The sequence below is a fragment of the Indicator indicator genome, chromosome 30, assembly GCF_027791375.1.
Source record: "Indicator indicator isolate 239-I01 chromosome 30, UM_Iind_1.1, whole genome shotgun sequence".
NCBI lineage: Eukaryota > Metazoa > Chordata > Aves > Piciformes > Indicatoridae > Indicator > Indicator indicator.
In genome coordinates this window covers 4,155,952-4,175,938 of record NC_072039.1, presented here as the reverse complement: position 1 = coordinate 4,175,938, position 19,987 = coordinate 4,155,952, and the positions used below count along the sequence as shown (strand labels likewise).

Below are 19,987 nucleotides of genomic sequence, written 5' to 3'. Positions count from 1 at the left end.
TGCTTAACTGAAAGATGAACAACTTTGTGAAGCTCTCAAGCTTTGTGTGAAGAGGCTGTAAACAGGCAATTCACTCTCTTTTCTTTCTCCAAAGGAACAGGAGTTAACTAACTGTGAATGTCTACTGCAGAAACATGATTAAAGATAACAACGAAATTATTCCACTAATGGGCAAGAAAACAAATCCATCTGGTATTCCCCCTTCAAACCAGCAAGAGAAAAAGCCGACCGAAAGCACTCCCACAAAGAAAAGGTAGGACTGGAGCTCAGCCTGAACCACCACAACTCCCTGGCTTATCTCCTTTAGTAGATGTTAGTGCTGAAGTGTCCCTGACCTCTTTATTCACACTGCATGTATGAGCAAGAGAGACCTGGTGAAGACAAGGTGCCTTCAAAAAAAAAAAAAAAAAAACCAAACCATGCTGATGCTGTTTAGAAGTGGAAGATTATCCTGGCTAGGCAGACATATGATGTTTACTCTAGTGGGACAAATCTTTAACCCCTGTCCTAGAGACATCAGGCACAGGCACCAATCCTTTCAGTTTGTGTCTCCCATCAGCTGGGCTTTCCGCATCCATGCTAAATGTCTGCATAAGCTTACAAGAATGTGGTGTAATGACAGTCAGTGCTGCAACAGGGAAAAGGAAGGTAGAGTGATATTTTTGGAGATCCCATGGAGGGTACACTGGGGTATATGTAAGAGATGCTGGCCTGAGGAAAGGAAGCATTTCAAACTTAGTTTCGCCATGGGAATGTGATGGATTATGGAGAGGCAGAGGAGACTATAAAAATGAGGACTGGGTAAGCAAAAGGTTCTGTCACAAACAGAAGCATGAATTCACTCCATTTTTCATTATTCGGATTAACAAGACTTCATTTTTATTTTATAAAACACTCACTTTCATAGTTTATGCTAGAGAATTAATAAAAGGATTAAGATCTTGTATGTAATGGGGAAATACAAGCAGTAATTCAACCCTGATACAATGCTGTTGAAGTCAGCTAAGTTCCTTGTACAGGGAGGCTGAATTTTCATTCATAAACTTTTCACCCTGTGGCTAATGACCAGCTATTATAGCAATTTTTGAAGCTCTAAAGGCCTAGGCAGTTGTGGCTGTTCTGACATTTATAATTCTTAATAATCTGAGGAATCACTTTCCACAGAAAGGATGCCATTAGTTATTTGAAACCCACTGTCTGCATGTCACAACTTGGCTTTCTGTCATTAAACTGAAAAAGAGAAGCTCTTTGGTTGCATGACTGGGAGGTGAGGTGTTGGAACAGCTCACCATCCACCCAGTAGTGCAGAAGGGGGCAGTTCCATGGCAGGCTGGGTAGTTAGGACAAACACCAACACAACCTCTCAATTACTTTAAGCTCCTATCTCACACTGGGTTTTGTGGCATCAGTAACAATAACCTTGGGGTTTTTCCCACCTCTCAACCAAGAGCTCAGGGTGTGGCCAGCAACATTCCAGTAACAGAAGGCATGAAGGTCACATGAATGTTAATGCATGTTCTGTTAATTACATGTTTCTATGTTGGTGCACTGCTGTTGCTTCAAGATGCTTCCTTTTGTGCCACTGAGCAGTGAGTGCTCTTCTATGGGTGGCATTTGTCACTGGACAAAATGTACTGACTGCCATATGCACTTTCTCAAAAGACAATGACTTCCCCCTCTTGGAGGTATTTGGGTGGACTAAAAGTCTATAATTAAGTACAGGAAAACCAACAGGCAGGCTGGGAGGAGTGCTGCCAATGTTGTCAGAGTCTGATTATGTCTGTGGGCAGTGCTCCGGAGAACGTGCACCGTGGCCACGTAAGCACTTGGGTATGTGTTGGCAGCTGTCCACCTGCTTTGCAAGGTGGCTTTTGGCTTTTTTTTCTCCCCTGTGGTATCCCCAGATAACCCACATGCCAGAATTGGTTAGGTATGTCAGCTTTCAAAATAAGGTGCACTTCATAGCTGCTGTACATCTACTGGATGCCACAATCTCCAGCATGAGCACACTGCTGGGAGAACAGGAGCTGATCTCAGAGCCATCAGCCTGCAGCACACCATCCTTTCCTGGTGCTGAGCCAAGGGCAGGTGAGATGGTCCAGCAAAGCCTTGAGCTTGGCACTTCTGGCTTTACAGATGTTCACAGCAGCCTCCAACAGATGTTTGCCAGCTCCTGCACTTCATGGTCAGGGAATGCAAAATAGCAGGATGACCCCATGCTCTTCCCACTCCTCCTTGGTCTCTCTGCCAGACCAAAGTGAAACAAAAATGATTTCCAGCAGCTGGCAGAAGTGATAGCAGTGCTCCTGTTCCTATGTAGGTTGTTCCTGTACTGCCTGCCTAGGTAATTTCATGGACAAAGTCCTGCTAACCAGAGGTGCCATTTTATTTGCTGCTACTTAGAATGCAGCCACAGACACATCTCAAATGGTAAAAGGTCATTTCAGTTTAAACAAATACACACAGTGAATTAACACTTGGATCACAAAGCCATTAGAAAGTGAGATGAGCTGGGGCCATTAGATGATGCTATTTTTAGGAGATATCAACAGGTTGTTCAGTAGTGTACTAATATACTGCATTTTAACATCAATACATGTACTTAAATTTAGCAGGATTCTTTAAGGAAGATACAGTTAAGAAAAACCAAGAATGGACTAAATGATAAAAATTAGATGAATTGGAAACATTTCTCAGGTGGCTACTGGAACATTTAGGGATGTAAGACAGTTTCTGAACAATAGGCCACACGGGAGTCACTTAGATTCACCACTGGAACTCCTCTATCTTTGAAATGAAGCAATGATTTGATGAGGTCTAATAATACCAAGCCATTGATTTTTGCCTCTCAGCTTTGCAGGCTTTTAAAAGGTGAAACCTTCCTATTCTTCTCATGCTCCTTTTTTCTGTGTTTGTTTGGTTTTGTGTTTGGTTTTTGTTTCTTTTTTTTTCCCCCAGATTTCATTTATTTTCCCTGCAAACAATTATTTGTAGGAAAAAAGAATAGTTAAATGTCAGGCACTGACTGGCAAGATTACACATTCAGCCCTGGCTGGTGGAAATGCCTGATGCTGTTTCACATGTGACCTTTCAAACTTTCTGACTTTATGATTTTCACTGCTGATGGGATTGAAGTGATCCATCCTGAGGGCTCCTGGCTGGAGAAACAGGGACTAGAATGCAGTAGATTAAAATGCATATAGATGGGGGGGGGGGGTGTATGCACACATAGAATCATGGAATGGTTTGGGTTGGAAGGGACCTCCAAAGGTCATGCAGTCCAACCCCCCCTGCAGTGAACAGGGACATCCTTCACTAGATCAGGCTGTCTAGAGCCCTATTGAGCCTGACCTTGAACAACTCCAAGGATGGGGCCCCAACTACCTCCCTGGGCAACCTGTTCTAGTGTGGCTGTTGAGTAAAGTGTGCACAGAAGTTGGATGCAAGGCTGGTTTGAAGCTGCTGGGGTAGCTGCTTAGACATGTCAGGATCTGATGCCACCTGTCCTAAAAATATCTTGGGATCTTTTGCCCATCTGCCAGCAGGAGAGTGCTGGGCACAGTGTTGGAGGTTGGAATCGCCCCAGGGGAAGGCAGATAAGCTTCTCTTTCAGCATCCTATTAGGTACAATGCCAGAACATATAAATTGTCAGCCCTGTCCTGGGCATGCCTTGTGTTGTGCTTTGCTTGTGTTGTGGCTGAGCTTGCTGTTTTACTAATATTTGACAAACCCACTGTGTTCAACAGTTCACACTTTTTCCTGGAGATTGAAGGTTTTGAAAGCAATGCAACTCCAAATAACACCTCTCCCCCTGTGTTTTCAAAACCAATGGATTCAAACATTCGCCCATGGTAAGTTACAGACACAATGCTCATACTGCAAATATTTTCTTTTCAGCAGCCTCTCCTTATTTCTGCTTAGACTTCAGAGGTAAAATTTCAGAAGGCTTTTCTTTGGCAGCTTCATTGCAGGTCAGTTGTTGCTAGATGACTTACCTCTGAGTTTATCTGCTGCTGATGTTATTTACACTGAATAAATGAGGCCTCAGATTTGAATAAATGTAAAATCAGTACAGTTTGGGTTTTTTTTATCTTAGCTTTTTATTTATGATATATTAGGACAAACTCCATGCATTCACTTGTGTGTTTTGTACTGCATGGAGACCACAGCTTGATTTAGCAAACCCTGCTCCCAGCTGTGTGCTGACATCCTCCCTCTTTTGCTCATTACCAATCAAACAACATGAAGATGCTGAGTCTGAAATATTTCAAGGCAGCCGTTTATGCAGAATGAATAGGAAAAAATTATGTCTGGGAAGAATAAATTTCATTTTTAAAACGTGTGGGGTACCAACAGCCACTAATTCTGCACAAGGAAAATAGGCATTGAATCTAGAATAAGGCCAAAAAAGGCCAAATGTTTTTGTCTGGTGGATGTCCTGTCAGCATTTTGGAATCAGCTGACAGTCTTATTTTGGTTTTAGAGGAGAGGTTTCCAGATTTCTCCCTCTCATCCAGGCACTGACCTGCACAAGCCACACACATTGTCACCAGCTTCCTCTCGGTTTTCTGCAGAGAAGTGGCAGACTGAATGAGAATGGACTTGCAGCTACCAGCTGTATTTCAAAGGGAAGGGAATATCTGCAGAGCAGAGCTGAATCCTTGCACTACTGTCCATACATCTGTTTTGTCAATAGCTAGCAGTTCAGACTCCTTAATTTATTACCCTGAGGTAGTTCATCATGTCTGAACCTGCTAGAAAACAAAACCACAGCTAAGAGAAATTATAATAAATTAATTTTTAAAGTCAGACCTGCTTTTAGGATTGCCTGGAAATTATGTACAGCAATTGCATAATACCAATGGCATTGAAATCCTTTAAATTGATTCTCTAAATATGTATTTATGGCCCAGTCCTCAGTGTCTTTTAGCTGAAGCTTCCATTCAAGTCAGGTGCAAAACACTCTTGAGTTGCTTGCAGTGTTTTGTGTAGTAAATCTTGAGGTAATTCACTTCCCTTGTGTGCTTGGAACCCACGTGCTGGTACTGATTTAGCACTTGTTTTGTGGCAGATGACAAATCAGGGATGTGAAAAGGAAGAATGTTAGCTGGAAGCATTCAGGATGATGCATAAAAAGTAATGATCATTAAAAAAAAAAATAAATAAAAAAGAAAAAACCCTTCCCAGAGTTTCCAGATCTAATGAAATAACATAGCAGAGCACAAAACAGGTTGCTTCCCTAATGATCTTTAAATAGAATAAAATCCTGTGGGTGTCTTAATTTTTAACACTCCCTTTAAAATTCACAAGGGAGATAAAATGATAGAATTAAAAAGCATAATGTCAAATTAGGCTAATTTCGGCTTTGCTGTAGCTTCTGCTTCCTAGTACTGACTGATTCTTCATGCAATCTGTCAAAATGTCTTCCAAAAATCTTCCTGACTTGGCATTTCTTTTCTGTTTTCTACAGTGCATCTGGAAATGGGGAAGATATGGATTCCCCCCAGTCTCTTCAGGATGATGCAACTGAGTATAGCCCTAATGCAGACAGTTGTGGGTAAGTGGAGACATGAAGTGTGTCTTAGTACATTTTCAGTGGAGTAAGTCCCTGACAAGGTAGATATGACCTCTTTTGCCTGCCATGCTTTAGAAATGAGGTCAGATGTGTGCATGGAATTCTGATTCTTCAATAATTCAATTCTGACTTATCTCTTAACCTCTCCTTTTCTCAAATCTTACATTTAGTGTGAGGTTTCTTCACATATAATCTGTTCCCTGAATGGCAGCACAGGACACCATGCACAACTAGGTGCAGCACATGCACAACATGAGTTAGGAGCATTTCTGACTAGAGGGAAAATCCTAAATCCTTCTCATTCCAGAATAATTTTGATCAGGAAAGTACTGTAAGAAGATGTGAGGTTAAAAGTTATCTTCTGCTGTGAGTGGGATGGGTGCAGCTGGAGTGCAGCATCAGGTAACTGCAGGCTCTGAAGTCAGTGAGTTGTGGACAGCAGAGAAGAAGAGAAATATTTCTTCAGCTCTGTTTTAGACTAATGGATAAACTGGAAAAAAATGCAAAATAAAACACTTGAAAATGTACATTTTTATTGTAAAACCCTTTTAATGGCCACTGAGCTGCAAATAAGCAATCTGCAGAAACATTCTGAGAGATATATGCCAAGATATAAAAGGAACTGAGGCAAGTCTATGTACTCTGGCACAAGAAATTGTAGGGTTTTTTTTCCTCTCACGTAGAGGATAAAATAAACCACAGTAAAGTGAATCAGCAATTTCAGTACTATTTCCTATAATTCAGTGCTAACACATCCCAAGGACCTGAGCAGACTAGAGCCAGGAAGAAGCTGAAGAGAGACCTGTTTCGGGCAGTGTCTGAGGGGAACCCAGAAGAGCTGCAGCGTCTGCTGGGGGAGCTGCGGGAACGCTCCTCTGCCTGCACCAGCGCCACTGTGCCGGGTAAGCCACGCAGGAAGGGAGATTGCCTGCTCCTCTGGACTCTCACACTGGAAACAGCTCTGTGCTCAGCTACTTGCTGTGGATTTACAATCACCTGTATGCAATGTAATGTATGCCTCGGTTCCTATTTCTGAATGAAAGCTGAAGGTATTCAACCAGCCACCTCCTTGCTGCCTCCCAGGCAACACTGGAGAGCATTTGTCTCCTTGGTGTGCTACACAGAGGGTCCCTCTGCGCTGAGTCCCACAGTCATGCCCAAACTAGCCTTCTGCAGCACAGGGCTCAGAGCTGATGTGTCTATCCAAACTGCAGTAGAGAGAGGGCTTGTGATGTACAGAAGTAAGGAAAGAGTTCTGGTGCTGTCTGGAGTCACCATGGCAGTGGGGGGGCATGTCCAAGCGTGTTGGGCCACGTCCAAGTGTGTTGGCCACCTCGTTACTTACTACCACATCTCTGAATGAGTTGTCTCACCAGCTACACATAGCTATAATATGAAGAGAACAGGGTAGAGTAATTGCTTGGCAAGTCATTTATGTTCATACATATCCCTCAGGTTTCACCCCTAATAAACAAGAGGTTAGAATTATTTTCCACTCACTTGAAGAAATAACAATCAAATCTCCACGTTCACTCTTGCAGATTATCTGATGAAAAAATTCACAGCTTCAGATACTGGCAAAACTTGTCTGATGAAAGCTCTGCTGAACATCAACCAAAACACCAATGAGATAGTGAATATGCTCCTGTCCTTTGCAGAAGAAAATGGCATTTTGGAAAGATTTATCAATGCAGCATACACAGAGGAGGCATATAAAGGTATTGCCATCTGATACCAGTTTCATGTACATTGTTAAATATATCACCCATCAAAGCAATGTTTTCTTCAAACATTGTAATGATGGTTTAAATCCCTTAACTGGCTTTCATTCATTGTTACTGCTGCTATCCATTTTGAAACGTCATGAGTCTTTCACCATGTGCTTAAGACACTCAACACTACCTACTTGTGGCTGTTGTTTCAGGCCAGACAGCTCTGAATATTGCCATCGAAAGAAGACAGTATGAAATCACCCAGAGCTTGATAGAAAAAGGGGCTGATGTCAATGCTTATGCCCAAGGGGTTTTCTTTAATCCCAAACATAAGCATGAAGGCTTTTATTTTGGTAAGTGGAAATGTGATCTCTGTGGAAAAGCTAGGAAGGAATACCCAAATAATTAAGAGCAGGATGAAGGACAGGCAAGTGTGAGTCATTACTCAACTAAACCTAGATTAGGAAACTCACATCACAAGACAGAAAAATTATATAGTACCTTCTATAAAAGTAACTTGCCAGAGTGCAATGTATTCTAAACAGTCAGAAATAGTTGTAAAACATTTGCAAAAAAAAATAAAAAAAAAGAGTAAATCCTGAGTGGCAAATAAAATGTAACAAGTTTGGGTTTGGAGTTTTTTTTTCTCCAAGTAATATTTTAATGTAAATTGAGCTTTTCTAAAGTAAGAGCTAAATTCAGTGTAATCAATGTGTAAATATGCCTTCATATGTCAAGATGCTTAACACAGCCACAAATAGCGAGCATGATATGGAGGCCAGAGAAGGGCAACAAAGCTGGTGAAGGGTCTAGAGCACAAGTCTTGTGAAGAGCAGCTGGGGGAACTGGCATTGTTCAGCCTGGAGAAAAGGAAGCTGAGGGAAGACCTTCCTGCTTTCTAGAACTCTCTGAAGGGAAGCTGGAGCCAGGAGGGGGTTGGTCTCTTCTGTCAGATAGCAAGCAACAGGATGACAGAAAACAGCCTCAGATTGCATCAGAGGAGGTTTAAGATTGGACTTTAGAAACAATTTCTTCCCTGAAAGAGAGGTGAGGACCTGTACAGGCCACCCAGGTAAGTGGTGGAATCAGTACCACTGGAAGAGTTCAAAAAATGTGCAGATGTGGCACTGGGGGACATGGCTTAGTGGGGACTTGGCAGTGCTGTGTTAACAGTCGATCTTGATGGTGTTGAAGGTCTTTTCCAGCCTTAATGATTCCATGATTTGATTGCTGGTAATCAACCATACACATGTTATATCTTTATTTTATAGGTGAAACAGCACTGGCATTAGCTGCATGTACCAATCAACCAGACATACTGCAGCTATTAATGGACAATACCAGGACTAATATTACTTCTCAGGATTCCAGAGGAAACAATATCCTCCATGCATTAGTTACTGTGGCAGAGGACTTTAAAACCCAGAATGACTTTGTAATCAGAATGTATGATATGATTTTGTTGAAAAGCAAAGACAGAAATTTGGAAACAACAAAGAACAAGGCAGGTTTGACACCACTGCAACTGGCTGCAAAAACTGGGAAACTGGAGGTGGGTATTATTCCAATAGCATCTAAGAGAAATTAACTAGGGAGAAAGGGTCAAGGCCAACAATGTGCTCAGACATTTGTGCTCTGATGTAGCTTTCCACTCTGGTTCTTCTGTGCTAGTATCAGTATCAGTAGTATTTTATGAGCTAATGTTCAAAATACAAGCAAATATTTCTATTGCAGAGTTGCTTTTACCTTTCAGGGTTTCCCTCTAATGATGCCTCTGTGTCCAAAACACACGGGCTGTTTAAAAGCAGCCTTGCAAATGCTGCTGTTGTACAGAAGCTCAGAAATTCTGCTTTTTTTCACAACATTACCTTTATAAAATAGACAGCCTAGTCATTTCAGAAGACTCACCAGAGCTGCTGTTATGCTGCTGTAGAATTTGGCTCTCATAAATCAACTACGGTAAAAAAATCGACAATGGGATCATTTAGAAAGTAATTGTTTAAGTTAAAGGAAGATATAAATGTGAAGACATGGGGGAAATGTGCTTTTATCCTTTAGAAAAGTATCTCTGACGAAATCTGGAGGCATTAAAAATGCTCTTTTTCTGTCCTAAAGGTCTGTCATCTCTAACACTGCTTATTGAATAACAGACTTAAAAATGCAGTGAATTGCCCTACCGCAGCTAATGCTGTGAGAGTTAAAAGGTAGGGGGTTGGCAGGTATGTGTGTGTGCATCTGCTTACAAGTGATTCTGTTACTGTTTTAGATTCTAAAATACATCCTGAGCAGAGAGATAAGAGACAAGGCAAACAGGAGCCTGTCAAGAAAATTCACAGACTGGGCTTATGGTCCTGTTCAGTCTTCTCTTTATGATCTGACAGATCTAGACACCACTGCAGACAACTCAGTACTGGAAATTATTGTCTACAACACAAATATTGGTGTAAGTTACCTATTTCTTTAATTATCTGTTTTCTAGCAGTGCCCTCATTTCAAATGTGTTAGCCTATGCATTTGACTGAATTACTTGTAAAAGAGTAATTTTTGGTGCTCGGTTTTGTATCAGGAGCAAGATGAATTTTATGTCTGTAGATTGTCAGCTGTCAGTGAATGTGCATTCAGCTCCTGAAGCCCAGGCCAGGCATTTTAGGAGTGTGTTTTCTGCATCTGAAGTGTTGGTTTGTCTTGCAAAGGAACATAAATATGGCCCAGCTGGTCAGACCAAAGTTAGTGTCTTGTCTCAGCAGAGTAGCCACTAGCAGGTGCATAAGACAGTGCATGAGAACAGGGAAGCCAACAGAAATACTTTAAGGGAGTACTCTGCCAAGATTATAAACCTTCCTGAACAGGTGTGTGTTTTAGGTGTTTAGGATCATTAACTCTTCAGAACCAGAATTTTACATTTTCTAAATAGAAATACTGCCACAAAACTCCTGTAGGAAGCAAGAGCAGAAGTTCCCATTAGTTTCAGCTCAGCCATAATTTACCAGAGCAGGGTAGGTTACCCCAGCATGAGTCAGGAGCTGTCCCATTGTACCTTGTCAGTTTGTGCTCTGCCACAGATCTCTGAGCATAGATGTTTCTAGATCAGCATGGGCAGAAACTGAATGAAATGCCCAGAAGACATGCCTGAAATCATCTCAGTTACCTTGCAGGTGGCAAATTCAAATTGTAGTTGCTTGTTTTCCTACAGAATCGTCATGAAATGCTGACTTTGGAGCCTCTGAATTCACTCCTGAGAATGAAGTGGAAGAAGTTTGCACGCCACATGTTTTTTATCTCCTGCTGTTTTTATTTCCTATACAATGTGACATTAACGTTAGTTTCCTACCACAGGCCTAATGAAAATGAAGTGAGTACAGCAACTTAATCTCACCAAATGTTCCTAATTTAAAATGCATTTCCTGAATTGTATTTAAAATGCCAAACCAAATCCAGATAGCAGAATATCTGGCTGTAGGGAGACCAGCTTCTTCTTCCACATCAGGCTGGTGTAGCTGGAAGGAGAAGCAGGAGTGATATAGGAGGTTTGTATTTTCTGTGTGACTCAAAACACAGTGCAGACAGGCAGTTACAGTTGTAAAAGTGTGGGGAGGTTTTCTGCTCTGCCCTGGTGAGACCACACTTGGAATACTGTGTCCAGTTTTGGACTCCCCAATTCAAGAGAGACAGGGATCTGCTGGAGAGAGTCCAGCGGAGGCTATGAGGATGAATAAGAGACTTGAGCATCTCTCCTATGAAGAAAGACTGAGACCTGGGGCTGTGTAATCTGAAGAGAAGAAGGCTGAGAGGGGATCTTATCAATGTCTATAAATATCTAAGGAGTGGGTGTCAAGATGAAGGTGCCAGGCTCTTTTCAGTGGTGCCCAGTGACAGGACAAGAAAAAACAGGTACAAGCTGGAACACAGGAGGTTCCACCTCAACACAAGGAGAACACTGCCTTATGGTGAGGGTGACAGAGCACTGCAACAGGCTGCCCAGAGAGGCTGGGGAGTCTCCTTCTCTGGAGGCTTTCACAACCCACCTGGATGTGTTGCTGTGTCACCTGCCCTAGATGATCCTGCTTTGTCAGGGGGTTGGACTCGATGATCCCTGGAGGTCCCTTCCAACCCCTAACATTCTGTGATTCTTTGAAAGAAACTTCTGGCATTGCAAACACACATTAAGGGGGGCAGATTCTGGAAACCCAGCAGGAAGAAAACACTCACTGAAAGAGCTTCCTGTTACTCTGCCTTTTGCCTTTCAGCTATGGAACTCAGTCTTTCGTTTTGGACCTGTCTTGCAGGCTCCACCTTATCCATTGGCTCTAACTCGTGGTGTGGGATGGCTGCAGTTATCTGGACAGGTGATGGTTATGTTAGGAGCAATATTTTTAGCCATAAAAGAGGTAAGACTTTTTAATAACAAATATATAAAAATAGGTAAAGAACTTCTCTAGATTTATGGATGCACTGATGCTGATCTTGGAAATGTTTGGAAGAGCTTTATATGTGTAATGTCTGAAAGTCCTTGGCACAATACATCACTTACTCAGAATGACTGGGAATATATATTTCAATGTAACTGTATTGCTCTGTAAAGCAAATATCAGGGTGGGGGTTTTTTCTTTTCAAATTCTCAAGAGAGAGATTGTGTATTTGTATAACATCAACATTCTCAAATTACTGGCTTAAGGACACTGTGGAATTAGAACTTGTAATGGTGAAAAACCCCAGGGTATAATTTTCACCGTAGCCTATAAGTAATGAAAAATACTGAGCCTTGTTTGCTCTTACTACAATTTCTGCATTTTCTCTCTCTGCACAGAGTGTGGCCATCTTTCTGCTTAGGCCCTCAGACCTGCAGTCAATTCTCTCTGATGCATGGTTCCACTTTGCTTTGTAAGTCTGTTGTGTGTCTATTTTATACTATTTATGAAGTACTTGCCTCTCTCATGGTCACAGAGAACATACTTCTGTAGCAGATGTTCACCTTCTCTCTAGACTACCAGTTTTTTAAGGGATGGAAGTAAATTTGCACACAGCTTTTCTGTAACAGTTTGCATGGGTTGGTGACAATACCAGGAATTGATGTGTACAGGCTGTCTCTTTTTGTCCAAAGTACAGCACTGCCTTTAGTTTCTCCTGATGCTTTAGGTCTCTTTAGAGCTCTCTGTGGCAAAATGTGTTTAAGAAACTTGGTTAATAAACCAGATACAGTTTCACACTCAACCAAAATAGCAAAAAGCTGGTTAAGCTGGCTGCTGGAAATGTCCCTTTAGCTGGCACAGATAATTCCCTCTCATTTGTAGCATTTGATTGTAGGATCAATAAAAAGAGAGGTGGCTTAACTCTACCTCCTCCTCCTCCAACCACACTGATATCAATGTTGTGCTGCTGAGAATCTGGTCACAGCACATCACACCTTCTCCTAGTGACTTCCTTATTCATGGTAAGTCCATAATGATTCAAACAATTCATTAAGATGCAGCTTCAAAGATACTAGCAAGAATTCTTAATGCCTTTGTCACCAAAATCTGCAGTGACCAGCTATTTTGGGGAGAACAGTTCACTTTAACAAATAGAGTCCTAATATGTTAATATCCGTATACTGCATCTACTCATCTATGTTGTTGTTAAACTCTAATGGTAGTGTTCGTAGGGGAGGACAGAATGCAGAGTGAAGTTAGAACTCAAGCATGAGAAGCAAATGAGTCTTGTTTTCATGTTTTTTCCATGATGCTGTTGGTTTTGTGTCAGTAATTTCCCTTTTACCCCCATGTGTTTGTTTTTTAACAGTTTTATACAAGCTATGCTTGTGATCTTCTCTGTCTTTTTGTACTTGTTTTCCTACAAAGAACACCTCGTGTGTCTTGTTCTGGCAATGGCCCTAGGATGGGCTAATATGCTCTATTTCACCAGAGGTTTCCAGTCCATGGGCATTTACAGTGTTATGATTCAAAAGGCAAGTTTGTTCTCTTTTGTTTTACCTGCCCTGTTACCTTCCTTGCTATGATGCAACCCCAGTCAAGAATATTCAGCAATGTAGATGCATTTTACAGTTTATATTGACATTTCTTATTTATAATTGCGTACAATCATGGAATCATAGCATGGCTTAGGTTGGAAGGGACCTTAGAAATCATCCATTCCAACCCCCCTGCCATGGGCAGGGACACTTCTCAACTAGACTTGGCTGCTCAAGGCCTCATCCAACCTGGCCTTGAACACCCCCAGTGAGGGGGCATCCACAGCCTCCCTGGAAAGCCTGTTCCAGAGTCTCAGCACCCTCATACTGAAAAACTTCTTCCTAAGATCCAGTCTAAACTTACTCTTCCTCAGCTTCAAACCATTCCCCCTTGTCCTGTCACTAGCCACCCTCCTGAAAATTCCCTCTCCAGCCTTCCTGTAGGATCCCTTCAGGTATTGGAAGGCTGCTGTATTTTTGCATATTAATTCAGCAGAATACACTGTATAACTTCAATGGCAAAAATGTCTTAAAATTAACATCTTGTCTATTAAATATATAAGTAACTTGTGGTTTTTCAGCTAATGTAGTTCTGCTGTTTAATTGCATCATATGCTGTAATGTCTCTACTGTACAGTTAGTCACCCCTGAACAACTCACCAAGCTCTCAGTCATGAGACTAAAAATCAGACCTAAATCTTTCTGGGTTTCTCACTGAGACTACAAGCAGTTTGCTTACTGAAACCAATCTGATACCTCAGTATGTACCACACCTGTATCTCTGCAGAATTCATAAGCCTAAATCTAGTTCTCAGTTTTTATTTCTGATGCATATTTAATTTAATTTCTAGGTCATCCTGCAAGATGTGATAAAATTTTTAGTTGTCTATATCGTGTTTTTGCTGGGATTTGGCGTAGGTAAATATTACTGGAGAAAAGCACTGATGCTCTGTGTGAGTAACAATTTTAGCATTATTATGAATAAGAACCCTGCTGTCATGATGAGAGCTCATGTTGGGGTTTCTTCTGGAAATTAAAAAGCCAAGTTTAGGGATCTAAACTGTCTAGAGACTATCTGAACAGATAAGTAATTTGGCTCTCTTGATTGCCTGCACTTTCATTTGGATGTGTGCTTGTTCTGCTTGCTGGTAATCTGTCATCTACCTGCTGTGTATGTTGCTGGGCAGTTCTAGCTCTTTAGTATGCATTTTGCATTCTTTAGGGTGAAATTCCATGGATACCTAAAACATTTTTGTGATTAAAATAATCTTGTGCTTTCTTCTCAGCTCTTGCTGCACTGATTGACACTTGCCAAGATGGCAGTGAATGCCATTCCAACAGCAGTCTGGGACCTGTTCTGATGGATCTTTTTAAGCTCACCCTAGGACTGGGTGATCTAGAGATCCAGCAAAATTCCAAGTACCCTGTACTATTTCTTCTGCTCCTCATAACTTACGTTGTGTTGACTTTTGTTCTTCTCTTGAACATGCTGATTGCATTAATGGGAGAAACAGTGGAAGACATTTCTAAAGAGAGTGAGCACATCTGGAAACTCCAGGTTTGTTTGGGAGTTTGCTTAGTGAAGTACAGAGGCATTGACTTAAAATCATCTTAGCTGCACCTATGGGACCATCATGCTGACAAAGGGTTAGGTATTAACAGCAATAATCCTCATTTGTATCTGTGTACAGACACTGGAAATAAGTAATTTTAGTACTAGGGCTTTGCAAGAAGAGATGAATTAACAACTCTCCTGAAGGTGATCATGGCTCAGATTTTCAGCTGCCTTTTTCTGCACCGTCACATACCTTTATGACCTTCTTTCCCCTTGGTATGTCACCAGAAGGTGTGTTCCATTATCTGCCCAGAAATCTGTAACAAAGCATGCTCTGCGCTTCCGTCCCTTCAGTCTGAGTAATGCATGAGGTCATTCCAGATTCTCATACCTCATCCAAGCCTGGGCTTGGCAGCTCCAAGCCCCATGCTGTCATCAAGAACACAATCATCATTAGGACTCAAGCTGCTTTCTGTGGTGGGCAACACCCCACTGCCGATGATCTGTGTGGCAGGGTATTGCATGGGGGTTTGTTAGCCCTGAACCCCAAACACAGAGTTTAGAGTGAGATTCCTTGTTTCTTCTCTGAGTGTGCCTTCTGTGTGGGGTTAACCAGACAAAGCTGTGGCTCCCTGCTTGTGCATGCCATGCTATTTGCATGGTGGAATCAGTGTTGGTATGGATGGAAGCTTGACATGATACAATGAGCCTGCAAACTGTATGCTATGGAACCAGACAATCTTGAATATGGTTAACCTTACTCCTGTTGCTCTTCATCGTTAATAGAGAGCCAGAACTATTTTGGAGTTTGAAAAATTCTTACCCAAGTGTTTGAGGAGAAAATTCCAACTGGGAGAGCGATGTAAAGTGGCTGAAAATGACACCAGGGTCTGCTTAAGGTAAAGCAAAACTAGAATACTGTATACTGTCACACAGCTCTGTGTGCTTCTTCCAGCTCATTTCTCCTCAAAAGCCTCTTTCAAGTATTTCTACACCTCTGTGAATTATATTAAATATACAAAAATGCAGTTTGGGTTTTTTTGGGGGTTGTGACTACCAGTCTGGTCTAGTGGAAGGTGTTCCTGCAAGTAGCTTGAAACTAGATGATCTTTAAGGTCCCTTCTAACACAAACCTATCTATGAATCTATGAAATGTATAGGTTGATGTAGATTATTTTTGGTAATAAAAAAGATTTTTCACCTTCATGCATCTGTAATGTACAAGTATCAAGTCTGCTTGCAGTAAATGCTGCTTGGTCAACCTCCTTTGAATCCTAGCTTGAAAGTAATTATATTTAAACTCATTGCTAATTGATGCTTACCATATTAAACAATATATTACTGTGGCTTTATACAAAATATTTGAATATTTAAAGCAAGGTACAAGACTGTACTTGGGCAAAATTATAAAGTAGTCTTAATATTTATTATTCTCCTCTCCACATAGCACCTAACACTGCAAAAGATGTTCAGCCTTTCAGTGCTAGGGAAGCAAGTGGTGGTGGTGAACTTTAGCAGTCCCAAGAAGGACTTACGATATGAGAGGGGAAGTGCAGGTGTGCAGCTCAGATAATGCATCTTAATAACACAATTTCTATGCAATACAAACAGGATTAATGAAGTGAAATGGACCGAGTGGAAAACACACGTTTCATTTATTAATGAAGATCCAGGGCCAACAGGTACTGCAGAATGTTACACCACCCTGCTGGTGAAATCCTTTTGTTTTGTTTTTCTTAGAAATGCTTTGATATAGTTTTATACCTTTAAAAAATCTTAAGTCTCATAATGGAGACTTTCAGCCATGCTCTACTGCTAGGGAAACTCAGGGTTAATCTGGTAGGGATGTTAAATTGTACAGAATGGGAGAGAGGAGTGGTTACAAACTCTTGTTATTTACACCTTGGCACCAAAACACAGTGGGTTTGCCTTTGTTTTTCTCCAGCAGTTCTCTATGAGCTTAGTTTTACATTCCATTTTGGCATTTGAATGGTAGAGAGAGAACTTTTTAATGAACAGAGAACATTACTTTGAAAAAGCTGCTGTAAAGAACATGTAGTCCTTAAATAATTCCATACAGGATTGCAAAATCTGGGAGGAAATCAGGAGGATTCCACCTGATACTGCTGTAGTCTGCTGGTTTTAGCCCTAGAACATTCATGTTTGTGATACATACTGGATGACAAATTGCCCCTCGTGAGTGTTGACCAGGAAATTCAAGATACCCATCTGCTGACAGTGTTGGAAGCGGAATAGAGGAATGACCTAGCTTTGAGGTGTCAGATGTCCTTCTGGCAGCGGGCCTCAGTTTAAGACAGGGGCATGTGAGGATCTGGGAGAGTGGCTCTGAAGCTTGTTCTGGAGTCAATTAGCGTTTATATTGCTTAGCAGAATGAGCTCAGCAATAATGAAAGGAGGCAGGCAGGAATGTTTCTCTGTAAGATATGGTAGCAAATGACGACTTGCTGTTGAAATAAATGCCATGTTTTTAAACAAAAAATAGATGTGCAAAACTTTGATCTTGCACATGCAGTTTCTACCATATCCTGGTTTGTTTACAATGCATTTTTTTGCAGATCCAAGCAAAGTTCAAGACAATTCAAGAACTAATAGCAAAAACACCCTGAATACGTTTGAAGAAATGGACGATTTGCCCGAGACTTCTGTGTAGTTGTGCTGTGTGTGATGTGCGCTCCCCTTCTGAAGGTTAAAAGCATCAGCAGTGGATGCTGAGAGCTCTGTTGATATTTAGAACAGCTGTAAGCAGCTGGAACATAAACTTTCAGTGACATGGTCTGATGACTTTGACCCATTTAATCAGGGCAGCTAAGCTGGAAAACAACAAAAAAAAGAGGACTGTTTCTCTGGTTCAGTTTTGATTCTCATGAAAACCATTGCTTCCCAAGTTTGTGTGACGCTCCTCAAACTTGGCTTGACTTCATACTGGATATAAAAGGTCATATGTGAGATATTTCTTCCTTTTGTGGAAAATTAAGATCATCATGATCCCAATCTGCTGTCTTTTGGAATCTTAACTTATGAGAAAAACATTTTGTACGCTGGGAAAAGTTCTTATGGTGGAGAAAAGACAGACATTTCAGTTCTGGAGGCTACTAAATGAAGTATGTTATTCTGAAACAACCGTCCTGGATACATTTGGTGCTTTTGTGTTGACCATCAGTGTTACTGGAGGCTTGGTCTTGCAAGTTGGAGGCAGCCTCTCCAGATCTCACTAGCTTTCCCTGAGCTGTGTTCCTGTGTGTATTCCCCATTTACTGCCTTTTATTTATTACTCTGTGTGTATGCCTTCCCATAAAATACCAGGGCAGGAACAGAATTCGTGATGGAGAATATTTCTGAGACTCTTCAGTCACAATGTCTTTATTTTTCCCACTCAGGTTTCCTTGCTGTTGCAACTTGCTGCATAAACTAAGTTATCACATTGGAGGTTGTTCTGGTTAAAAGTAAATTAATGCTGTATCCAGCCACTTCAGGAAAATAAGAAGTCAGTATTTCTTCCCTGAGTGAACAAAACAAGTTCAATGCAAAGCAAGTGCAGACTTTGAAAAGCTTTTATTAGTATCCAGAGGACTAATTAATGCATTTCTGTAGCACTTTGTATTTCACTACCTGTGATGACCTAGTACAATGAATTGTATTTTTAGTTTTCTACTTTTTGTGAATGTATAAAAAGAGGTATTTGTTCTGTGTGCTTTTAAATTTCAATTCGTACATCGCGTGTCTTCAGTGTCGTGGCTTTTCATCCTACATGTTCATTTGCCACCTGTTTTAAAGGTGACACTTAGGAAAGACTCAGGTGAATTCTGTGTTTAGATGATAATATGAATTGCATTGGACTCTTACAGATAAGCCTGCTGGGGGCAAAATGCTCCAAAAGACTTTCTTGTCACAGAAGAGAGCGTGAGGGAACTCTCCAGTGGAAAGGACAGCACCAAGCTGTTTGCAGGGATACTGAACATGGTTCTTGCTACCCAACTGCTCTTCTAGAGATGCTGTATCCTGTGTTTCCTACCACATATGGCCTGGATGGATGGGACCAAATGGAAATCTTCAATTCAGTTACCTTTTTACAGGGATTAGGAATTTGAGGGGAAGGACATTTATGTGTATCAATAGAGGAATGTAATATCTGAGCATTGTTTGGCCTTGGTAGGATGTGTGAATATGAGAAGAAAAATTCCTGCAGTCTTGGAATTCTTCATCTTTGGTTAATTTTGCATTGAAACTGCCAACAAAGAATATTGCCTTAGGACTACACTGTTCCATTTGGACTCTCTTCAGTGCCAGTTTTTGTACAAAATAAAAATACCTCTTCACATCTGCTCAGGAACCAGAATAAAGGAGCCCATGGGGCACTCTGTGTTGCTCTGGGTAGGCCTGTCACTGAAAATAAGCTCAGGCATTTCTGCACTGTGCTGAGGCATGCTGTGGGTGTTGCCATAAACCAGGGAAGGCACAAAAAAACCATAAGGATTTGTGCAGTGCCAGTGTCCAGGTACAAAACTGTCTGAGACAACTGAGGGAGGGGCTGGGGGGTTCTTTCTAAAAGCTCTATGCTGTGAAAATACCCTCATCTGTGGCATCACACCTACTGCCTCCTAGCTCAAGACTGTTACCCAGAACATAATGAAAAATTACTAGAGAGGGTAATTCTGTAGTTTTTATACAATGTTTATTTAAATTAAAGGAATAAAACTTGTAATTCAATAAGCATTCTGTCCTCTTTATTTTATTGCCATAGGAGATACACAAAGCAGGGAAGGAAGGCTTTTGGCTTAGTAGTAAATAAGGCAGACATCACTTTTCGAAAGATTTAATTTAGAGGTTTCCTAGAGAATGAATCTTTCAGGAATTAGCTAATTGTATCTTTAAGTAACATTCTTAATGTTTTCTCTATTCCAAATTACTGTCAAATATGTTAAAAATAGCTTCAGAACTTTAATTATATCTCCATTTTCTCCTCTTTTTCAGCTCCTCTGAGAGGCTGTGTCTTTACAAATACAGACCAAGTCAGTCTCAATATTCTCAGAAGCCTCCTCATATGGAGTTCCTCTTAATTCCCATTCTGAAATCCTCAGGTATGGTTTGTGCATTTTGCTTTCATCAAAACCTGAGTAATTAGTTACCTAACCTTGCCTTCTTCCCTCAAAACATCTGGGGTACAGCAGCTGACTAA

The 19,987-nt window shown here is 41.1% G+C and overlaps 1 protein-coding gene across 1 annotated transcript; it reads left to right on the top strand.

Annotated features, from left to right (window-relative positions):
• The first annotated feature begins 134 nt into the window (after window positions 1–134).
• TRPV3 (transient receptor potential cation channel subfamily V member 3) lies at window positions 135–17,461 on the top strand. The gene is made up of 17 exons (XM_054394126.1): window positions 135–253; window positions 3,748–3,852; window positions 5,472–5,558; window positions 6,321–6,478; window positions 7,118–7,294; window positions 7,501–7,641; window positions 8,560–8,840; window positions 9,555–9,731; window positions 10,482–10,640; window positions 11,575–11,676; window positions 12,096–12,169; window positions 13,067–13,232; window positions 14,087–14,153; window positions 14,522–14,793; window positions 15,577–15,689; window positions 16,402–16,472; window positions 17,367–17,461. The coding sequence occupies exons 1-17, from the start codon at window positions 135–137 to the stop codon at window positions 17,459–17,461; spliced, it is 2,364 nt and encodes a 787-aa protein (XP_054250101.1).
• The last annotated feature ends 2,526 nt before the right edge of the window (window positions 17,462–19,987 follow it).

Excerpts from the sequence above, each read along its gene's own strand:
- TRPV3 (XM_054394126.1), top strand. The coding sequence starts at position 135 with ATGATTAAAGATAACAACGAAATTATTCCACTAATGGGCAAGAAAACA. Across the intron at positions 7,642-8,559 it reads GCATGAAGGCTTTTATTTTG|GTGAAACAGCACTGGCATTA; the intron begins GTAAGTGGAAAT and ends TTTATTTTATAG. Across the intron at positions 16,473-17,366 it reads TGAAGATCCAGGGCCAACAG|ATCCAAGCAAAGTTCAAGAC; the intron begins GTACTGCAGAAT and ends ATTTTTTTGCAG.